Raw genomic sequence first — 22,240 nt, forward strand, 5'->3', positions numbered from 1 at the left:
GGTGCAGCACACCAACATGGCACATGTATACATATGTAACAAACCTGCACGTTGTGCACATGTACCCTAGAACTTAAAGTATAATAAAATTAAAAAAAAAGCCAGAAAAAAAAAAAAAAGAAAATTTGCTCATACTGTGCCAAGCATGTGTAAACTGAGACTTACTGAGGGAGAAAGAGATTCATGTCTTTTCCTATATGTTCACTTTATATTTTAATAGAGTGGAATGATGAGTGGAATCACCTACACCATTAATGTTCCTCTAGCTCTGGAAAGTAATTTTACTTTGTCTAAATTCAAATATATTGTATGTATGTTGGGAGGCTGAGGTGGGCAGATCACCTGAGCCCAAGAGTTGAGACTGCAGTGAGTTGTGATACCACCACTGCACGCCAGCTTGGGTGACAGTGAGACCCTATCTTTATATATATATACACACACATATATATATGTATATATATAATACACAGACACAAACACGTAATGTGATTGCCTCAACTATTTCCTCCTCCACCATCTCCACTCTTTTCAGGTACAGAAATTCATTTATTTACAAACAGTTTAAGTTCTGAAAAGCTGTTCATAAATTCTTTCTGTAAACAATTGCTAACATCTTCCTTTGGTGTCAGGCATTGCTGAGAAACTTATTTCGGTTGGTTGCTTTGTTCATATGTACAGAACCTTATGAGTTGAAAGTAGAGGAATTTCTGTGTGTGGGACCTGTGAACCTAGGCATTTACTGTCTCCTGGTCCTAGGACCCTGCTTTGCTTTGTGAAGTTTGCTCTTCAGAAAGATTCCTGTAACCTTCTCCCACTGGAAATGACTCAAGGCCGGGAACTTCTAATTTTCAGGACGTACGCTTTTTTTTCCCAACTTTTTTTTTTCTTTTTAAAAAGTGCTTTATGTCCAAAGGATTACTTAATTCCCCAAGGATGAGTTAATTCAGGCATTATTGTACCAATAGTGTTTTATACAGTTGTGGAACTGGGAGGGGACCCTGGTGCACCTGCAATTCTGAAGGGTCCATTGTATCTGGGGGAAACAGAATGGAATGTAAAAAATGTTTACATTTATGTGAGGGGCAGGTCAAGAACAGGTTAAACTAATTACGATAATAGGGGTTAGAATAGAGCAGTGGTGCCACAGTATTTGTGTGTATCAGAATCACCTGGAAGACTTCATTAAAACAAGATCTCTGGGCTCTACAGAATTGCTGAACACTATATCTAAGGTAAGGCCTTAGAAAATCTATTTTTAAGAAGTTTCTAGGTGTTATTGATACTGCTGATCAGCCTTGGTCAGATTAGTTAGAAGTTTATGCTTTTGCTAATTCAAGAATCCTTTGTCTTTTGTAGGAGGAGTTAAATGTAGAGATCCAGGGTTTGGGAGTTCTCTGAATGGGAGTATGCAGGTGCTCCTGAGAGAGAAAATGAAAATGAATGCCAAGAGAAGGAGGATAATGTGGAATGTGCCGAAATTTATTTCATATCTCTTTCCCTATTGAAAGCGTCCTTATTTGGGGTTTACTTTTTTATTTTTATTTTATTTTCTGAGATGGAGTCTCACTCTGTTGTCCAGGCTGGAGTGCAGTTGTGCAATCTCAGCTCTCTGCAACTTCTCTCTCCCGAGTTCAAGTGATTCTCCTGCCTCAGCCTCCCAAGTAGCTGGGATTATAGGCACCCGCCACCACACCCAGCTAATTTTTGTATTTTTAGTAGAGATGTGGTTTCACCATGTTGGCCAGGCTGGTCTGGAACTCCTGACCTCAGGTGATCACCTGTCTCGACCACCTAAAGTGCTGGGATTACAGGCGTTAGCCACTGTGCTCAGCCGGGGTTTACTTTTTTAAATGAAAATTACATATGGATGCTTTCAAACATAATATGTAGAGAAAACAGCATAATTCACCCCTAGTGTTACTTACCACTCACCTTTTAATAGTTTCAGTTTTAGCTGTCACACTCCCTTTCTTGAGGGGTGTTTTGATATTTAATGGAGTGTTTCAGATTTTCTTACTTTGTGATTCCATCATTTTTTTCTGTATTTATTAGTTGTGATTCTTCTATAAAGAAGATTTTCTGTCAGTTTTTTGATTACTTTGAAATACAGGAAGAGGATACATGCTTAAAATTTGTAGAATAAGTTGTCTTCACAATAAGGCTTATTTTTACTCTTTATAGGATTAGAAGGAGTTTGAGGCTTTTAATTTTTTAAGAGAAGTTTTAAAAAATGAAGCATAACTTACATACTACAAAATACGTAAATCTTTTTTTTTTTTTTTTTTTTTTTCTGCCCAGGCTGGAGTGTAGTGGTGCGATCTTGGCTTACTGCAAGCTCCGCCTCCCGGGTTCATGCTATTCTCCTGCCTCAGCCTCCGGAGTAGCTGGGACTATAGGCGTGCGCCACCACACCTGGCTAATTTTTTGTATTTTGAGTAGAGATGGGCTTTCACCGCGTTAGCCAGGATGGTCTCTATCTCCTGACCTTGTGATCCGCCCGCCTCGGCCTCCCAAAGTGCTGGGAATCGCAGGCGTGAGCCACCGTGCCTGGCCAAAATATGTAAATCTTAAATGATGTACTCTTGGTGAATTTTACACCGTCCAGATCAAGTTGCCAACATCTCAGTCAACCCCTTTTCAGTTAGCCCCCTCTTGCAGAGTTAATCTCTGTCCCAGGGATTTTCAACATATGAACTCCAGATTGGCAGAATCAACATCACCTGGAAACTTGTAAAAAGTACTTTTTCCTAAGGCTTTACCTTAGATATGTTGATTCAGAAACTCTGGGAGTGGAGTCCAGAGATCTTGTTTNGAGTGTAGTGGTGCGATCTTGGCTTACTGCAAGCTCCGCCTCCCGGGTTCATGCTATTCTCCTGCCTCAGCCTCCGGAGTAGCTGGGACTATAGGCGTGCGCCACCACACCTGGCTAATTTTTTGTATTTTGAGTAGAGATGGGCTTTCACCGCGTTAGCCAGGATGGTCTCTATCTCCTGACCTTGTGATCCGCCCGCCTCGGCCTCCCAAAGTGCTGGGAATCGCAGGCGTGAGCCACCGTGCCTGGCCAAAATATGTAAATCTTAAATGATGTACTCTTGGTGAATTTTACACCGTCCAGATCAAGTTGCCAACATCTCAGTCAACCCCTTTTCAGTTAGCCCCTCTTGCAGAGTTAATCTCTGTCCCAGGGATTTTCAACATATGAACTCCAGATTGGCAGAATCAACATCACCTGGAAACTTGTAAAAGTACTTTTCCTAAGGCTTTACCTTAGATATGTTGATTCAGAAACTCTGGGAGTGGAGTCCAGAGATCTTGTTTTAATGAAGTCTGCGGGGTGATTCTGATACACACAAGCACTGTGGAACCACTGTTGCATTCTAACGCATATTATCATAATTAGTTTAATCAGTTCTTGACCTTACTGTCACATAAATCGATCAACCGAACATTTCTTACATTCTATTCTGTTTCCCCCAGATGCACTGGATTTTTTCCTGTGCCCCTGGGTGAGAAGTCTTGCTGCAATTTAAGGCTTCCCCAGCAGTTTAAGGCTTTTGCTTCAGAGGACAGAAGGAGGCAGGGAAGTGAGAGGCTTTGTATTTGTTTCAGTGCAGCCTTTGATCACCTCCTGCATGCCTGTGCCATTAAGAGGGGGCTTTCTCATATGTTTCTCTTGAATACTAGGAGGAGGAGCTTGCTGTTGTGCTAGTCCACATTTGGCTTTTAAGCAGACGTTAAAATGTTAGCTTATTACTCCTTTTTGTGGTGGTCATTTCTGTCTCTTATGCTCAGCCAAAAGTGAAACTGTTAAATGTCCCATCTCTTCTTGGAGGAGCTTGTCTCCCTTTGGAATTTGGTTTACTTAGTTGCCTTACAATATCAGCTTTCTGATGGGCTTATGAAAGGTTATGATTTTGAAGATTATCTGGCTCTTCCAGGTTTTTAGGTAGGAGTGAAATTAATTGCAACTTTTTACATCAAAAATGGAAATCTGACCTTCATATAAATGGAATCACACTATATTTATCTTCAAGTCTCTGGATTCTCTTGTTTAAAGGAGCCTGTTAGTTTTATCTGTATTGTTGCGTATAACAATAATTAGGTCTTCATTACCATGTTGTATTCTATTATGTGGAAACTACCACTAACATTTTTCTTTTTTTTTTTTTGAGATGGAGTTTCGCTCTTGTTGCCCAGGCTAGAGTGCAATGGTGCGATCTCATCTCACCACAACCTCTGCCTCTTGGATTCAAGTGATTCTCCTGCCTGGCCTCACTAACATTTTTCTATGAAACTATAATTCTAATGTATGTAGATCTTTACAAAATGTTTCATGTTTAGGTATTACTGTTTGTCATATACTGAGCAAGCTTGGACTTCAGTAATGTATTCTGGTGAATCAAACCCAGTATGTGCCATTAGTGAATTTATGGCCTAGTAGTCTTCCGTCCATGTGAATGTTACTCCTGTTACTCTTATTCCTGATGCTGGACTTTCTATGGCTTAGTCCCTACTGCCCATTTAATTTAATTTAGGGAACTTTGCTCAAACAAATCCTATATAGACTGAAATGTTAAATGTTTGCTTGTGATTTGACCTGGTGTTTGCGAAATGTGTGTACTTAATTGTTATACTTGTCTACTATTTTAAAAGGCAGTATATGGGTCAGTATTCATGTAGTTTGGCACTAGCCCTCTGCACATTAATGATATTTGCATGCCCCACAGGTATTTGAGTTTTGTGTTCCCATACCAACTGGTAAAATTTGGAGGGAGAAAGTTTTATGGTTTGGCCAGGGGAACTTCTGGTTCCTCTTTACTTGTTAGTATTTTTGTTCTTTTAAATTTAAATTTCAGGAAGTAATACACATTGGATCTGCATAATAACACTAAGAATTTAATGTTCTTAAAACACAAATTCCCTGTGAGCCTAACTTTTACAAGTTACTTTGAACTCCATTTATGTGAGTGAAAATGAAGTTGTAGCTGGAGCACAGAAAGGTCATGTTGATACAATATTATAGAGCCTTTGTGTTGAGCATGGCATGTCCTCTTTAAAGTCTTGAAGAATCTGGAAGTAAGTGCACTGTTTTAAACCTTTACTTTGGCTAAAGTTGTCATTTTTGCTCATCTAATTGGTATTTTATTTTATTTTATTTTATTTTAGAGATGGAGTTTCACTCTTGTCACCTAGGCTGAAGTGCAATGGCGCAATCTTCGGTCACTGCAACTCTCTGTCTTTAGGGTTCAAGTGATGCTGTAGCCTCAGCCTCGCAAGTAGCTAGGATTACAGGCACCTGCCACCATGCCCAGCTAATTTTTTTATTTTTTTTTATTTTTTATTTTTAGTGGAGATGGGGTTTTACCATGTTGGCCAGGCTGGTCTCAAACTCCTGACCTCAGGTGATCCTCCTGCCTTGGCCTCCCAAAGTGCTCTGATTACAGGCATGATGAGCCACCATGCCTGGCTGCTTATTTAATTGCTATAATCAAGCCTTTGAGTCAGCTTATGCCACAGATGATAGCCAGGAAAAAATGGGAAAAGGGGATATGAGAGAAGTAGTTGAGTAACACAAGGTTAAAAAAAATCACTTTAAATTCTGATCTAGTTGTCTGAATGTGAAAGCCAATTTCAGAAGTAACTGCTTATACGTGTGTAGTCATCAGTACTGTTGTTCAGTTAATTGCTCTTGTACTTAGTAGTGAGTTTATGTCTGTTTAAACCCCTAAAACGCAGACAGTTTATACCTTCTAAAAAACTATTTGAAAACTAGAAAAGACAGTGAGTGGGTGGTTCCTCAGATGATGAGGTAATGGATATGAAAGGAGTTTGAAAAAGTGACAGCTCTTACTGTTCTGCTAAATTTCTGTAATTAATACCTAGGTCCTTTGCCGTCTTTATGCTTCTCCTCTGACATTAGCCATTCAGTCCCTTCCTTCATTCTTGTCCCTTGCTGACAGTAAGCTTCTCAGAATACAGGCATGCATCGCTTAACGAAGGGGATCTGTTCTGAGAAATGTCTCGTTAGGCCATTGTTGTTCTGCGAACATCAGAGAGTATACTTACACAGACACAGATGGTATAGCCTACTATACACCAAGGCTATATGGTATACTATCTTGCTCGTAGGCTACAAACTTGTGCAGCATATTACTGTATATACTGTATATATATATATATATGCTGTAGGCAGTTATAACACAATGGTAAGGAATAGTTTATCTAAAGTTATCTAAACATAGAAAAGGTACAATAAAAATACTATATAAAAGAGAAAAAATGGTGGTATACCTGTATAGGGCACTTGAATGGAGCTTGCAGAACTGAAAGTTGCTCTGGATGAGTTGGTGAGTGAGTGGTGAGTGAATGTGAAGGCCTAAGACATCATTGCACACTAGTATAGACTTCATAAACACTATACAAACAGGATACAATAAATATGTAAAAATTAAAGTAATTGCATTACAATGTTACAATGGCTACCATGTCACTAGGCTATAGGAATTTTTCAGCTCCACTATAATCTCTTGGGACCATCGTTGTAAATCGCTGACTGTAACATCATTGTGTGACCCACTGACTGTATTTCATTTCTTTGTCATGAAGGCAGTTTTCATTGGCCCTGGAATCAGGTAAACTTGAACCTGAATCCTCTTTGACAGTTTATGAATTTGTGACTTTGGGACAAGTATAGTAGCCTCTCTGAATCTTGGTTTTAGCTATTTAAGTTGGGAAGATATCTACTACCCTATAATGTTATAAAGATTAAACAAAAAGGATGAAGTGGTAAGCATGGTACCTATCATGTAAGTGCTTAATCATATTTGCTGCTGCTTTTCCCTTATTCAGTTTTGGATTCCTTTTAAAAGTGAGAAACTTGTTTTATGGTTTTAAAACAAGGCATTTATAAGTATTTTTGAAAAAAAAATTTTTTTTTTTTTGAGATGGAGTCTCGCTCTTTTGTTCAGGCTGCAGTGCAGTGGTGCGATCTCGGCTCACTGCAACCTCTGCCTCCTGGGTTCAAATGATTCTTGTGCCTCAGCCTCCTGAGTAGCTTGGATTACAGGTGTGCGCCATCACACCTGGCTAATTTTTGTATTTTTGGCAGAGACAGGGTTTCACCATATTGGCTAGGCTGGGCTTGGACTCCTGACCTCAGGTGATCTGCCTGCTTCGGCTGCCCAGAGTGCTGGGATTACAGGTGTGAGCCTAATTTTTCAGGCCACCTGGCCTGAAAAAAAATTTTAAAATATGAAATACCAATACTGTAAATGTGCTATACTTTAAAAAATTATTCTTAAAGAAACTAAAAAAAATCTGACATTTTCAAGCACTATTCCAGATATTAGTCTAGTTCACTATTAAATTAAAGCTCACAGATGGTACTAAAGTGTCTCAGAGAAGATTATATCATTAGATGATGTAGGCAACATATATTTTTTCAAATTGTTAATGAATGGATTTTTTAGACACCTCACAGATTACAGATTAGGTAAAGTGCATCAAAGACAGCTTGGCTACCAAAATGAAGCAGACTCACAATGTCTATTTTATTTTATTTCAAAATTATAAGCAAATATAAGAGAAATTTTCTTGAACATTTAAAGACAGAAGGTATCTCATCAACAAATGAAGTGATAATATTCATAACGTAAACTTCATAGTGGAGCTGTCAGACTAGTTTATCTTAAGACCAAAGTTCAAGATGATTGATGTCATTTGTGTTGCAATTATTTGTACATTTAGAAATCAATATTCTTTATAGAGAATAGCACAATCAGGTTCTAACATTATTCTTTTCTCCCACAAATGGTGGAACCACAAACACTAGTAACAGTGTGTATGTCTTTCGGGCTCATCTTGTGCCTCTGAGTTATTAATACCGAAGATGCTCGTGGGAGGTAACATGTATTACCCTCATCTTAGGCAGGAAAATAGAGACACAGAGAAGGGAAAGAGTATGATTTTCTTTCTGTGGTCTACTTGTGACGGGCAGGGAAATGTTAAAAGCCTTTCTGATTCACAGGCTCTTTAGTCTTTAACATGTATTATTTATTGATTTGCAAAATGACCCTAATATGTAATATCAATACCAATTTTCTTATGTTTATACCAAAAGTGGTTGTAGATGTTTTGTGGAAAAGACCATTATCAAAAAATGAGGAAGACAGTTGTCTGGCATGGATAGTGCCACTGTCCCTTGCTCTGCTCCTGGCAAACATTGCTGTTTGATCATGTCACTACTTCAGATTTGAAGCTAGATTTGACCTCAGCATCCTTTTGTTTTTTAAAAATTTTAATGTTAAATTTTTAGTGGAGATGAGGTCTCATTATGTAGCTCAGTATGGTCTTCAACTCCTGAGCTCAAGCGATCCCCTCGCCTCAGCTTCCCAGACTGTTGAGATTACAGGCATGAGCCACTGTGCCTGGCCTCAGAATCTTTTTCAACATATTGCCCAAGGGAGCTATTACCAGTCAATCACAGGTCCACAAAACAAAGTTCTTTTTTAGTCTTTCCTTACTGTTAAATTAATCTGCATTAAGAGATTATGCATTTACTTACAAGTTTAGGATCTGTTAAATTTGTATTCCTGTAACTGACCTCAAAGTACAATATATAAGACTTAGTTTATGTTCTCAGCAGGTTTACTTTCCTGTGGGTCAAATAGACATACACACAATTAGAAGACAAACTCAGCTATATTATTGCTGTGAAGAGAATAGAGAGTGATGTAAGATTAATTTTAACTGGAAATGTTGGTGGATGTGGTGATTTTGGACTTTGAGGATAGAATCTTCCAAGTGGTCTTTAGCAAAGGCATAGAAGATAGAAAATATAGGATGGATTTTGGGGAATGACAAGTAACATATCTTGACTTAAGTATATAACAAGGATAAGGTAGAACCAAATAGCATAGCTTGCTCCCTGTACAATGAGTTTTGGGTTTTATTTTGTTGTTCCTAGTCTCACAGATGGTTTTTAATCAGTAGAATGACGTGATCCAGGTCTGTGCTTTAAGAAGATAACTGCTGACAGTTTGAATAGAAGTAAGGTTGGAATCTTGACATAAATGTAGGAATCCTTGGTAGTAGTACAGGAAGAAATGATGAGCATAAGAACTAAGATTGTGGAATGGAAGTGGTGAATTTAGAATAAATTTTAAAGGTAAAATTAATGTGATTCCTATAGGATTAAATTATCCCTAGAGGCTCCAGCATTTCTTTGGAAGGATATCCAGTTATTTCCTTTGTGTATTCCAAGTTTAAAAAAATTTTTAAAGGTGATTTTTTTCTCTACTTGTATTTCTGGAGAATTATTTCTTTAACCTTGATATTTCTTTAACTTAACTAGGATATGTATTTGCATCTGTGATTTGGTATATTTTTTTTTCCTTCCATAGATTTTTTTCACCTTTATTTTAGGGATATTTTCTATTATGTCCTCCTGCCTTTTATCTTCCATTTAGTTAGTTACTCTACTTCAGAGATACTAATTATCTTTCTGTTCAGCCTTTGTCCTACATTTTCTTTCTAATTCTTTTGATATCTTTGTCTTTTTTTTCTCCTCAATACTTTTTTTTTTTTTTTTTTTTTGATATAGGGTCTCACTCTTTCAGCCAGGCTGGCATGCAGTGGCTTGATCACAGCTCACTGCAGCCTCGACCTCGTGGCCTCAGTTGATTTTCCCACTTTAGCCTCCTGAGTAGCTGGGACAACAGGTGTGCACCACCATGGCTGGCTAATTCTTGTAGTTTTTGTAGGGATGAGGTTTCGCCATGTTGTCCAGGCTGGTCTTGCACTCCTGGTCTCAAGTTATCCACCCAACTTAGCCTCCTTAATATGCCCTTGTCACCTTAAGATTTTTGTCCTTGCCGTTTGTTTAAGTCTTTAGTTCTTTTTCTTGCTTTTTTTTTTTTTTTTTTTTTTTTTTTTTTTTTTTTTTTTTTTTTTTTTTTTTAATTCATTGCTCTTCTTAATTGGTTTCCTTAACGCTGAAGCCTTTTTTTTCCACTTTACCTGTTTTGTCTTTTCATCTTTGGGCTTTTGTTTCATTAGATGCATGTTCTTATTAGGTTGTTCTGTGTTATAGGAAACTGTTTATATGATTGTATGGCCATTTCTTTTTGTCTTGCTCAGGCTTAATTTGGATACCTAGGTCAGTACTTTGCTTTTGCCCTTCTGTGGCCCTATGCTTTCCCATCTCCTTAGATTGTGTTAAATGTCCTATACCAGTCTCATTTCATACTGCTGAGGGTATAGTACCTTTCTATGGGCTTCAGATCCTTCCCTCAACTCAGTATAGGGCCTTAGAAGTTGGCAGATCTGGTGATGCCTCTGCCTAGGTTTTGAAACCTCTGTGCTCAGGATATTTTTCCTCAACTTTTCTAGGGCATGACAAATCAAATTTTTCTTTCCAAACTAGAGGTATTTCTTAAACTTTTCAAGTTTTTAGTTCACATTTCTTTCTCACTACTGCTTCCAGGCAGTAATCAGGCTAGTCATACTGTACCATACAGAATTTTTTTCTGGCAGTAATCAGGCTAGTCACACTGTACCATACAGAATTTTTTTCTGTCCACCACTTTTTAAAGTTTATAGGTTCTTAGTTTAAATAGTTTTTTGTATTACACTATGTAGCTGGTGGGTTTTCCGCTAAAAAATCACGTGCACACAAATATATATATATTTATATATTTATATCTTTTATTAGTTGGTAACAGGACGTTCTTTAGTCTTTTTCCATTCTATACTTGAACATTTGTGTGATTTTCTAAATATTTACTTTTGACATAATTAATAACATGTATGATAGGAACCCTACTTCTTAGGCCAGGGTTGACTTGGAATCAGTTGTTTTAAAAATAAAAAAAATTGGTCTGATGCGGTGGCTCGTGCCTGTAATCCCAGCATTCTGGGAGGCCGAGATGGGTGGATCACCTGAGGTCAAGAGTTTGAGACCAGCCTGGCCAACATGATGAAATCCTGTCTCTACTAAAAAATAGAAAAAATTAGCCTGGCGTGATGGCAGGCGTCTATAATCCCAGCTACTCGGGAGGCTGAAGCAGGAGAATTGCTGCTTCAATTCTGAAGCAGTTCATTCTTCAATAATGAACCCATTAGGTGGAGGTTGCAGTGAGCCGAGATCATGCCACTGTATTCCAGCCTGGGTGACAGAGAGAGACTCCATCTCAACAACAATTACAACAAAAATTTTAAAAATTTAGCTGGGCACAGTGGCTCATGCCTGTAATCTCAACACTTTGAGAAGCCAAGGTGGGAGGATTGCTTGAGCCCAGGAATCCCAGACCAGCCTGGGCAATATAGCAAGGCCTCCACCTCTATAAAAAGTAAAAATAAATTAGCTGGCCATGGTGGTGTGCACCTATAGTCAGTCCTAGCTGCTTGGAAGGCTGAGGTAGGAAGATCACTTGAGCCCAGGAGTTCGAGGCTGCAGTGATCTGTGATTGCACCATTGCACTCTAGCTGGGTGACAGAGCAAGACCATGTGTCTTAAAAAAAAAATGCAGTGTCATATACTATATTAAAAAATCAGTATCCCTAAGGCATTTTTAAAGTTGCATTTTCGCTTGTTAGTGTTTTTACAGAATTCTTACATAATTACAGTGAACATATTGTGACCATATATTTGTTAATAGGACAAACATTTTAATATTTCTGGCTCATCTTTATAATCTCATCACATAATATATCATGATTCATTAAAAAGTTACTCAAATAGAAGACATTAGTGGTTTCTAGTTTTATGCTCTTTTGTGTGTATTGAACCTTTTCATTTTTGTAGTTTTGTGTTATATTTAAAATAAATACAAGCTTTGCGTGGTGGCTTATGCCTCTGATCCCAGCACTTTGGGAGGCCAAGGTGGGAGGATCACTTGAGGCCAAGGCAGGAGGATCACTTGAGGGTAGGAGTTCGAGACCAGCCTAGGGAATATAGTGAAACTGTCTCTACAAAAAAATTTTTTAAAAAAATTAGCTGTGTATGACGCTGTGTGCCTTTAGTCCCAGCTACTTGGGAAGCTAAGGTGGAAGGATCACTTGAGCCAGGGAGGGGGAGGCTGCAGTGAGCCATTCATGCCACTGCACTCCAGCCTGGGTGACAGAGCAAGATCCCCTGTCTCTGAAAAAAAAAATAAAAATACATAATACAATAAAAACTAAAATAAAATAAACTAAAATACAAAATACAAATAAAATAAATAATAGATCTTTATTAAATCTTTACACTTCTCACCCTGGCACTGTCATTTGTATTTATGTTACCAGATGGAAATTCTTTGGAGATAGTTGTCTAAAATGACAGCTTATTACTCAACCCTTAATGCCAAAAGAATTGTTTGATGCCATTATATTCTTCACCTACATACTTCTCATGGCTTTATTAATTAAGGTTTTTCAAATGTCTTCTAGCTTTTATAAAATCATGTATTTTTTTAAAAAAAATATTCTTTAATTACCTTTTATTTCACGGGCTTTAAGGGAACAGGTGATTTTTGGCTGTATGAATGAATTGTGTAGTGGTGAAGTCTGAGATTTTAGTGCACATGCCACCCGAATAGTGTACATTGTACCCTACTACATTGTGTAGTTTTTAAAAATCTCTCACATCATCCCCTCTTCTGAGTCTCCAGTATCCATTCTACCTCTCTGTATGCCTTTGCATACCCATAACTTAGTTCCCAATTATAAGTAAGAATATATGGTATTTGGTTTTTCATTCCTGAATTACTTCAGAATAATGGCCTCCATCTCCATCCACATTGCTTCAGAAGATATTATTTCATTCTTTTTTATGGCTGAGTAGTATTCCATAGTGTATTTTCTTAATTCACTCATTGGTTGGTGGGTACTTAGGTTGGTTCCACATCTGGCAATTTGTGAATTTTGCTGTGATAAACATACATATGCAGGTATTTAAAAAATTTTTTTTTAAAATTTTTATACAGTTTTCCTTTGGGTAGATACCCAGTGGTGTGATTGCTGGATCAAATGGTAGATTTAGTTCTTTGAGAAATCTCCATACTGTTTCCCATAGAGGTGATACTAATTTACATTGCCACTAGCAGTACCTAAATGTTCCCTTTTGGTCACATCTATGCCAATATCTATTGTTTTTTGACTTTTTAATAGCCATTCTGGCTGGGATAAGGTGATACCTCATTGTGGTTTTAATTTGCGTGTCCCTGATGATTAGTGATGTTGAGCATTTTTTTCATGTTTCTTGGTCATTGTATACCTTCTTTTGGAAAAATGTTTATTGATGTCATTTGTCCACTTTTTGATGGTATTATTTTTTTCCTTGCAGATTAGTTGGAGTTCCTTATAGATTCTGGATATTAATCTTTTGTTAGATGAATAGTTTGCAAATATTTTCTCCTATTCTGTGGGCTGTTTACTCTGTTTATTTTTTGCTGAGCAGAAGCTTTTTAGTTAATTAGGTCCCATTTATTTTTTTTTTGTTGCATTTGCTTTTGGTGTCTTAGTCATAAATTCTTTGCCTAGACCGATATCCATAAGAGTTTTTCCTCGGTTTTCTTCTAGCATTTTTATAGTTTCATGCCTTAGATTTAAGTCTTAAATCCGTCTTGGGTTGATTTTTGTATATGGTAAGAGATAGGGATCCAGTTTCATTCTTCTACATGTGGCTATCCAGTTTTCCTGACAACATTTATTGAATAAGGTGTTCTTTTCCCAATTTTTGTTATATATGCTTTGTCAAAGATCAGTTGATTGTATTTGGCTTTATTTCTGGGTTCTCTACTCTGTTCCTTTTCTCTATGAATGTACTTTTATACTAGTACCATGCTGTTTTTGTTACTATAGTAGCCTTGTAGTATAATTCGAAGTTGAGTAATGTGATGCCTCCAGATTTGGTTTTTTGTTTAAGATTGCTTTTTGGTTCCATATGAATTTTAGGATTGTTTTGTCTAATTCTGTGAAAAATGATATTGGTATTTTGATACAAATTGCATTGAATCTGTAGACTGCTTTGGGCAGCATGGTCATTTTCATGATATGGATTCCTCTAATGCATGAGTGTGGGATGTATTTCCATTCGTTTGCGTTGTCTGTGATTTCTTTCAGAAGTGTTTTGCATTTCTCCTTGTAGAGATCTTTTACTTCCTTGGTTAAGTGTACTCCTAGATATTTTGTTTTATTTTTTTGCAGCTATGGGCAAAGGGATTGAGTTCTTGATTCTCAGCTTAGTCATTGTTGATGTGCTACTGATTTATGTACTTTGATTTTGCAACCTATGACTTTACTGGATTTATCAAATCTAGGAATCTTAGAGGAGTTTGTAGAATTTTCTAGATATATAATCATATCATTGGCAAACAGAGATAGTTTGACTTCTTCTTTTCCATTCTGAATGCCCTTTATTTCATTCTCTTGCCTGAGTGCACTGGCTGTGGTTTTCCGTATGTTCTTATTTTTAAAGGAGAGACTTTTACCCAAAATGAAAAGATTACTTGAATTGGAAAATTGGAAGAAGTACTCTGAAAGTATTATTTTTTACATAGTCAAATTTGGTAGTTTAATTTTATTATTTCTGAATTTTGCTGTCATTCATAGCATACGTTTATAAAGGTTTATAAAAATGTTCTTTATTTTCTTCCAACATAAAGTTATTAATTTAATTAGTGCATTCGGTATTTGCCAGGAGTTCTGTAGGAATCATGAGTAACTTTTGGGCTTTTCTGCATATAAAAGTGTAAGTATCATATTATGTAATAATTCATGTAATTGTCCTTATTTAGGAATGTTTAATGTACTTCTTTTTTCTCTTCACAGATTCTGTCAGCTTTTAAGAACAAATGCACCTTATAGCTCATGGAAGAAAAAACACAAATCAAGACGTTTTTGGGTTCCAAGTTGCCAAAGTATGGAACAAAATCTGTAAGAAGTACACTGCAGCCGATGCCAAATGGGACACCTGTTAATTTATTAGGAACTTCCAAGAATAGTAATGTCAAAAGTTACATCAAAAATAATGGCTCTGATTGTCCATCATCTCATTCATTTAATTGGAGAAAAGCAAATAAATATCAACCTTGTGCACAAGGTGCTGAAGAGCCTAACAATACTCAAAATTCACATGATAAAATAATTGATCCTGGAAAACATGTTCCTACTCAAGGAATGTTTGATAAAAGTGGGATGAAGGGAGGTTTGAAAAGTGTTTCTTTATTTACATCAAAGTTAGCAAAGCCATCCACTATGTTTGTGTCATCTACAGAGGAGTTAAACCAAAAGTCTTTTTCTGGACCATCAAATTTGGGTAAATTCACCAAAGGCACATTATTAGGAAGGACTTCATATTCTTCAGTCAATACTCCAAAATCACAGTTGAATGGATTTTATGGAAACCGGTCGGCTGGTAGCATGCAAAGGCCTAGAGCAAACTCCTCTGCCACCAGAAGCAGTTCTGGAGAAAGCTTAGCTCAATCCCCAGACAGTAGTAAATCTGTTAATTGTGAAAAAATGGTAAGGTCACAGAGTTTTTCACATTCCATTCAGAATTCATTCCTTCCACCTTCATCTATAACCAGATCACATTCCTTTAATAGAGCTGTGGATCTTACAAAGCCTTATCAGAATCAACAGCTATCCATTAGAGTGCCTCTACGGTCAAGTATGCTAACAAGAAATTCCCGGCAGTCGGAAGTACTCAATGGGAATGAACATTTGGGGTATGGATTTAATAGGCCTTATGCTGCTGGTGGAAAGAAGTTGGCTTTACCAAATGGCCCTGGTGTAACTTCTACTTTAGGTTATAGAATGGTTCATCCCTCTCTACTGAAATCTAGCCGATCTCCATTTTCTGGGACTATCACAGTTGATGGAAATAAAAATTCACCTGCTGACACATGTGTAGAGGAAGATGCTACAGTTTTGGCTAAGGACAGAGCTACTAATAAGGACCAAGAACTGATTGAAAATGAAAGTTATAGAACAAAAAACAACCAGACTGTGAAACATGATGCTAAAATTAGATACCTGAGTGATGATGTGGATGACATTTCCTTGTCATCTTTGTCATCTTCTGATAAGAATGATTTAAGTGAAGACTTTAGTGATGATTTTATAGATATAGAAGACTCCAACAGAACTAGAATAACTCCAGAGGAAATGTCTCTCAAAGAAGAGAAAGATGAAAATGTGCCACCACAGGATATATTTGATTCCCCAAGGAAAATGAAAAGTCTGCAGTAAAACTGATGAATGGATAGATATAAGTGTCTCTGGTAAATATTACTAACCTTAAGTTTTTTTGCTTTCTTTTAGGTAATATAACTGAACTTATATTTAGGATTATCTTCAGATAGATTTCAAGATACTATCAGTTTCACGGAGGGATGGATCTAGACAAAATTGGGGTGGGGCAACATTTATTTTCCTGTGACTTCCATACCCCATTTTTTACCCTATCCAAGACAATATTAATAACATTTGTTATTAATTATAACATTTGTTGTTCTTTGGCTATTATACACAGCCTATTCCTGCTTAGTATAGACAGTGCTTCTAAATGACTTTTCCCCTACTTACCTCAACCAGCATGGTATGCCATTAAACAAACCATCTCTTCTCTTAGGGTAGCATTTCATTGCTATTTGTTGAGAGTAAAGCTGTACCAAAGGGAAAATTAGATAATATAGGTTATGTCTAATCTGATGGATTTTTTTATCTTAGGAAATTTTTCTTGTTTAGCAATTTTTGTAGATGCACTTCCTGAGAGAGGTTTATTTATTTATTAAACTGAAGAAAGTGAAATAATACCTGTTAAACATTTCCTCTTATGTTTGATTATCCTGTTACTAAATGCTGGAGAAAATGTATTTGGTATTTGTACATCCATATACCTGAATAAAGAACAACTAAAGGAATTAGACATAGACATGTGGTATACTGAGGGGACTAGATCATGCATAGAGATGCATGTACAAACCCTTGATTGTCTATAGGTCTTCTAAAAGAGACTACCAGAACAAGTTTATTTCCTTTTAGGGAGGCAATTATGAGTACCCTACATTATTTAATCTATGAAGTTAAATAGTGTACACAGAGGAAAAGGAGTTTCCTGGCCAGTGTTTAAATATCTTGGGAAATATTATAGGTATATGAAGGTTTATTTACATTTTTGGAAATATTACAGAAGTGAAAGATGACTAAATGAATTTTCTTTTGTCTATTAGAAAATATTTCAGTAGATTATTTTAAAGATTTTGCCTCTTGATGTTTTATTGCTTAGGCTATAGAAAGTGCTGCAGTTATGAGTGCTTTTTTTGAGCCAGCTTTTTTGCTATGACATACCAGATTATTAGCACTTATATTTTTAGGACATGAGAAACAATTATATTTTTGTGAATCAATAACCTTTTTTCTCTTGAAGACAGGAGTGAATGTACAAAACATACTTCTGGGAATAATTTGGTTTCACCAGATACAGACTACAGAGCTGGTTCTTCGTTTGAACTATCTCCATCTGATAGCTCTGATGGAACATACATGTGGGATGAAGAAGGCTTGGAACCCATTGGAAATGTCCATCCGGTTGGGAGCTATGAGTCCTCTGAAATGAACAGCATAGTATGTATGGATTTATATACTCTTGGAATATTTTGTTTACCCTACTATAGAGAGACTTGTGATATGATTGATTTTTAAAAAAATTTATGAATTAACTTTACTGCTTTGAGAAATGGGAATTCATATTTGTTAAGAGCCTATAAAATATCTGACTCTAATGTGAAATAAAGCATAGAAAATATATGACATTTGACATAAATATACTCAACATGTGTACATACATATTCATCATACATATGTGCATATTATATTAGTAGGTCAATCTATGCCAGTGGTTCTCAAAGATGGGGGGAGGAGGTCAATGACTGGAGGTGGTTTTGGTTGTCATATTGATGAGTACTTCTTGGCATCTAGTGGGTAGATGCCAGGGATGTTGTTTAACATCCCACAGTGCACAAGACAGAGACCACAATGAATTATCTAGCCTAAGATGGCAGTAGTGCTGCTGTTGAGAAACCTTGGTCAATGCTATACTGAGGTAACATTGAAGTGCCAACTCTGAACGGGATAATACAAGTATATTTTTTTACTCTTAGAAAGTCTGTTGTGGGTCTGGACAGCTCTCTAGGACAGCTGTCTTTAGTGATCTAAACTGCTTTGATTTGGGGGCTTGACCATCTTTTGAGGTCCCTTCTTGTCACTATGGCAGAGGAAGAGAGTGCCAGAGGGTCTCACACATACAATTACTTGCATTGGCCTGCAGGCAACACTTGGCACTTCCATTCATGATCTGTTGACCAGAACTTATCATGTGGTCCCACCTAAGTACTAAAGGGTTGGGAAGTGTAATGTCATGTGTGCCTGGAAGGCAAGGGAACCAGGTATGAGCAAGTGTTAGAAGACCTGCCATGAATTTATATGTGCAAATTTTAAGAAACATGGCAAGTAATGTGGATAATATGCCATATGGGTAAAATGTAACTGGTATGTTTGAAGTGACTCATTGCAGTTATTCAGTATATAAAATTATTTTCCAGTAGTTGTATGGGAAAATTGGTAGTCTTTGTGGATATATTAAATTTCAAGTGGATTTCAGGCAGTGTAATTTTCTATACTCCTGTAAACCTTTTACTTAAGCTGTTGTTACCAGAGGCTTAAATTGCACAAACATTTTTTTAACGTCCATCAACACCTTGCATGCAAACATTTAATTTAGAGACAGTGTCTTCACCTCATTAGATAAAGGAGGCTCAGAAAAGAGAACAGTTTTAAGACCTTACATGCTGTCTTACTAGGCGTTTTAAGGCAAATATGATTGAAGTGCAAATGAACAGGGTGTCCAGCAGATGGCAGCAATAAACCACTTAGTAACTGACAGTTTTTAGAGGCTAACCATCTTCAGTTCATTGTTCCTGTAACTAATCCCATAATAGCTTTCTCTAAAATATTTCAGAATGCATCTGGATTGCCTGTTAGTCCTTAAGATCCCTGAGTTTCCTCCTTGTTCAGTAGGTTTATGTATATGGTATGGGAAGCAACAAAAACATTCATTCTGTGCTTTGGAACAAGATGGTGTTTCTGTCTTTCTCTTCTGATCTAAGGAGAAGAAGATAAAGTCTGAGAAAGGATAGAGAATTGATGGCAAAAGTTGAGAACAGTGTGTTGAGTTCTTCTACAGTGATGTTGGATTTACCATTTTTGCTCTGAAGTTATGTGAATTTTTTGTTTTGTATAAATTTTAGGCATGTACCTGTTCAAAATGATTGTTTTTTTTTTTTTGGTGAATTGGACTTCCCATCATTACTTAGTGATCTTCTGTGTCTCTAAGTATGCTTTTTGTTTTCAGACTTCTTTTTTTCCAAATATTAATATACCTTACCAGTTTTATTTGTGTATTTTCCCTTCTGTTACTATCAGTCTTTTTTATATATAGCAAATAGTTTGTTATTTTAAAACTTTCAATTTGTCTTTTTCTTTTGACTAGTGAGTTTAATTCTTTTATGTTTGCATTTATTGTTATACTTGGACTTTATTTACTCTGCCATCTTACTAGTTTTATTTAAATTGTCTTGCTTTTTTTTGTTTCTTTTTTTTTTTTTTTCCCTGAAGTGGTTCAAAGTAGTATCTCTTACTTAACACCCAAAGACCTTTAGCTTATTCTCACTTTTCTTGGTCTCTGCAACACTGCTTCTTCCAGTCCAGGTAAAGATAAGGAGCTTTCACTAGAATGTACATCAACTGTGTCACTTCTAACACAGTTTAATTCCACCCACTGTTCATTTCTGCTGAGATTGTTTTTCTAGTAAATCTTCCTTTTTGAAAGAAACAGTGTGTTCATATACATTCTGGTGCAATCTCCTAATCATGTCAGGGATCCCAACAAATAGTTTGTAGACTGACTGCTTTTCATAACACCAGTCTAGAATCCTGGCTATTTATTTGTTTAAATGCTACCAGTATTATGCAGAGGTCTAAATTACATACAGTAAAATGCACAATTTTTCTGCAGACAGACCGGAGAATTTTGATAATATGGATGTATGTGTATGGATGATTATACATATGTGATATATCTTAAAGTCATCTTTCCCCCACTGTATTTCAGGGTCATCTTTGTCATAAATGAATGACTGCATATATAAATATTGCATAGACAAATATTTCTGTTTATTTTGTCAGTTATATGTTATTTTCACTTTTGTAGCTTTAAAATAAATTTTGCTGCCTGGTAGGGTAAGTCTTCCAGCTTTGTTTTTTCCCAAGATTTCCATAGCTCTTCTTAGTCTTTTTTATTTCCAATTAAATATTAGAATGAGCTTGTCAATTTCCAGAAAGGACCTGCAGGGGTTTTGAATGGGATTGCATTGAATTTGTAGATGAGTTTGGAGAGAATTGACATATTTATAATGGAGATACAGTTCTCCATTAATTTCAGACTTTAGAAATACTTCTTGCTAATGTTTTGTACTTTTCTGCAAAATGTTACACATATTTGATTTTGACACTGTAAGTGGTATCATTTTTATAATTTTATGAGTTTTTGTTGTATATACAAATACACCTGATTTTTGTTTGTTGACTTTTCTAATAACCTTATAAATTCATCTACTAGTTACAGTAATTTGCCTGTGGATGGTTTTGGAACTGGTGTATACACTATATAATCATACCATTTGCAAAGTTGCCTCACCACCCCAGCGCTTGCCCTATTACACGAGTTAGGACCACCAACATAATGTTGAATTGAAATGGTGATAGAATTTCAGAGAGAAAGCCTTAATAGTTCACCATTAAAGTTTTTGGGAGCTGAGAGGGAGTTTAATCAGAATATGGAAACTCTCTTTTATTTTATTTGCTGAATTTTTGTCGGAATGAATATTAAGTTTTACCAAATGCTTTCTCTACATCTGTTGAGATAATGAAATTTTTTTTGTGTTAGTGTGCTAGATTGCATGGCTTGATTTTCAAATAGTAAACTACCTTTCCATTCTTAGAATACATTCACTTGGTCATGATCAGTATTATCTTTTCAAATGTAGTTAAACTAGATTTTCTAATTTTTAAATTTTAAAATTATTTTTTTTAATTAATTTTTTTTTTTTTTTGAGATGAAGTCTCGCTCTTGTCACCCAGGCTGGAGTGCAATGGTGTGATCATGGCTCACTGCAACCTCTGCCTCCCAGGTTCAAGCGTTTCTTCCACCTCAGCCTCCCAAGTAGCTGGGATTACAGGTGCCTGCCACCATGCCTGGCTAAATTTTGTATTTTTAGTAGAGTCAGGGTTTCACCATGTTGGCCAGGCTGGTCTCGAACTCCTGACCTCAGGCGATCTGCCTGCCTCAGCCTCACAAAATAGTGGGATTACTGGCATGAGCCACTGTGCCTGGCCTAAAAATTAATTTTTAGGAAAGAGATGGGGTCTTGCTATATTGTCCAGGCTGGCCTTGAACTCCTGGGCTGAAGTAATCCTCCCCCCACAGTCTCCCAAGTAGCTGGGACTACAGGTGCATGCCACCATACCCAGCTCTGCTAATAGTCTATGTTTTTGCATGTATGTTCATGAGTAAGTTTGTTCTGCTGTGTAATTTTCTTGTTTTTCTTTCTGATGATGTTGCCATGTTTTGGATCAAGATCATGCTGACTTTATAATGAGTTGAGAAGTGTTTTCTTATTTTTCTGTCCTTTGAAAGAATTTGTGTACAACTAATGTGCTTATTCCTTAGGTATGTAAAAGAATTTGCCAGAATTCAGCCTTCTGGAACTGGAGTTTTCTTTATGAGAAGGTTTTTAGTAACAGTTTTAATTTTTAGATACTAGCATATTAAAATTTGTATGTATATTCATGTTGGTTTTTGAAAATTTGTCCATTTCATCTAAACTTGTAATTTGTTGGTGAAAGTTGACGAGGATTATCCTTTTTAAAACATCTTTAGGATCTTATAAGGACGTCTGCTTTTCATTCCTGATACTGGTAATTGGTGTTTCCTTTCTTTTTCTTCATTTCCAAGAACCAAATTTGGGCTTTGCTGATTTTCTATATTGTGCTTATTTTCTGTTTTATTGATTTTGGTTTATATCTTTATTTGCTTCCTTCTACTTTTATTTTTTTTAATTAATTAATTTATTATTATTATTATACTTTAAGTTCTAGGGTACATGTGCACAACGTGCAGGTTTGTTACATATGTATA

At 36.4% G+C, this 22,240-nt stretch overlaps 1 protein-coding gene across 1 annotated transcript in view; it reads left to right on the top strand.

The window, feature by feature from the left end:
* The window catches only part of CCSER2 (coiled-coil serine rich protein 2), a 199,473-nt gene that overhangs the window by 33,155 nt on the left and 144,078 nt on the right, over nucleotides 1-22,240 (top strand). Inside the window, 3 exon segments of the mRNA XM_017883729.1 lie at nucleotides 14,812-16,217; nucleotides 16,219-16,265; nucleotides 17,414-17,610. Coding sequence (XP_017739218.1) covers nucleotides 14,851-16,217; nucleotides 16,219-16,265; nucleotides 17,414-17,610 — 1,611 coding nt within the window. The 5' untranslated portion in view covers nucleotides 14,812-14,850.

This window comes from Rhinopithecus bieti, unplaced genomic scaffold (genome assembly GCF_001698545.2).
Source record: "Rhinopithecus bieti isolate Rb0 unplaced genomic scaffold, ASM169854v2 scaffold_12689, whole genome shotgun sequence".
Taxonomy (NCBI): domain Eukaryota; kingdom Metazoa; phylum Chordata; class Mammalia; order Primates; family Cercopithecidae; genus Rhinopithecus; species Rhinopithecus bieti.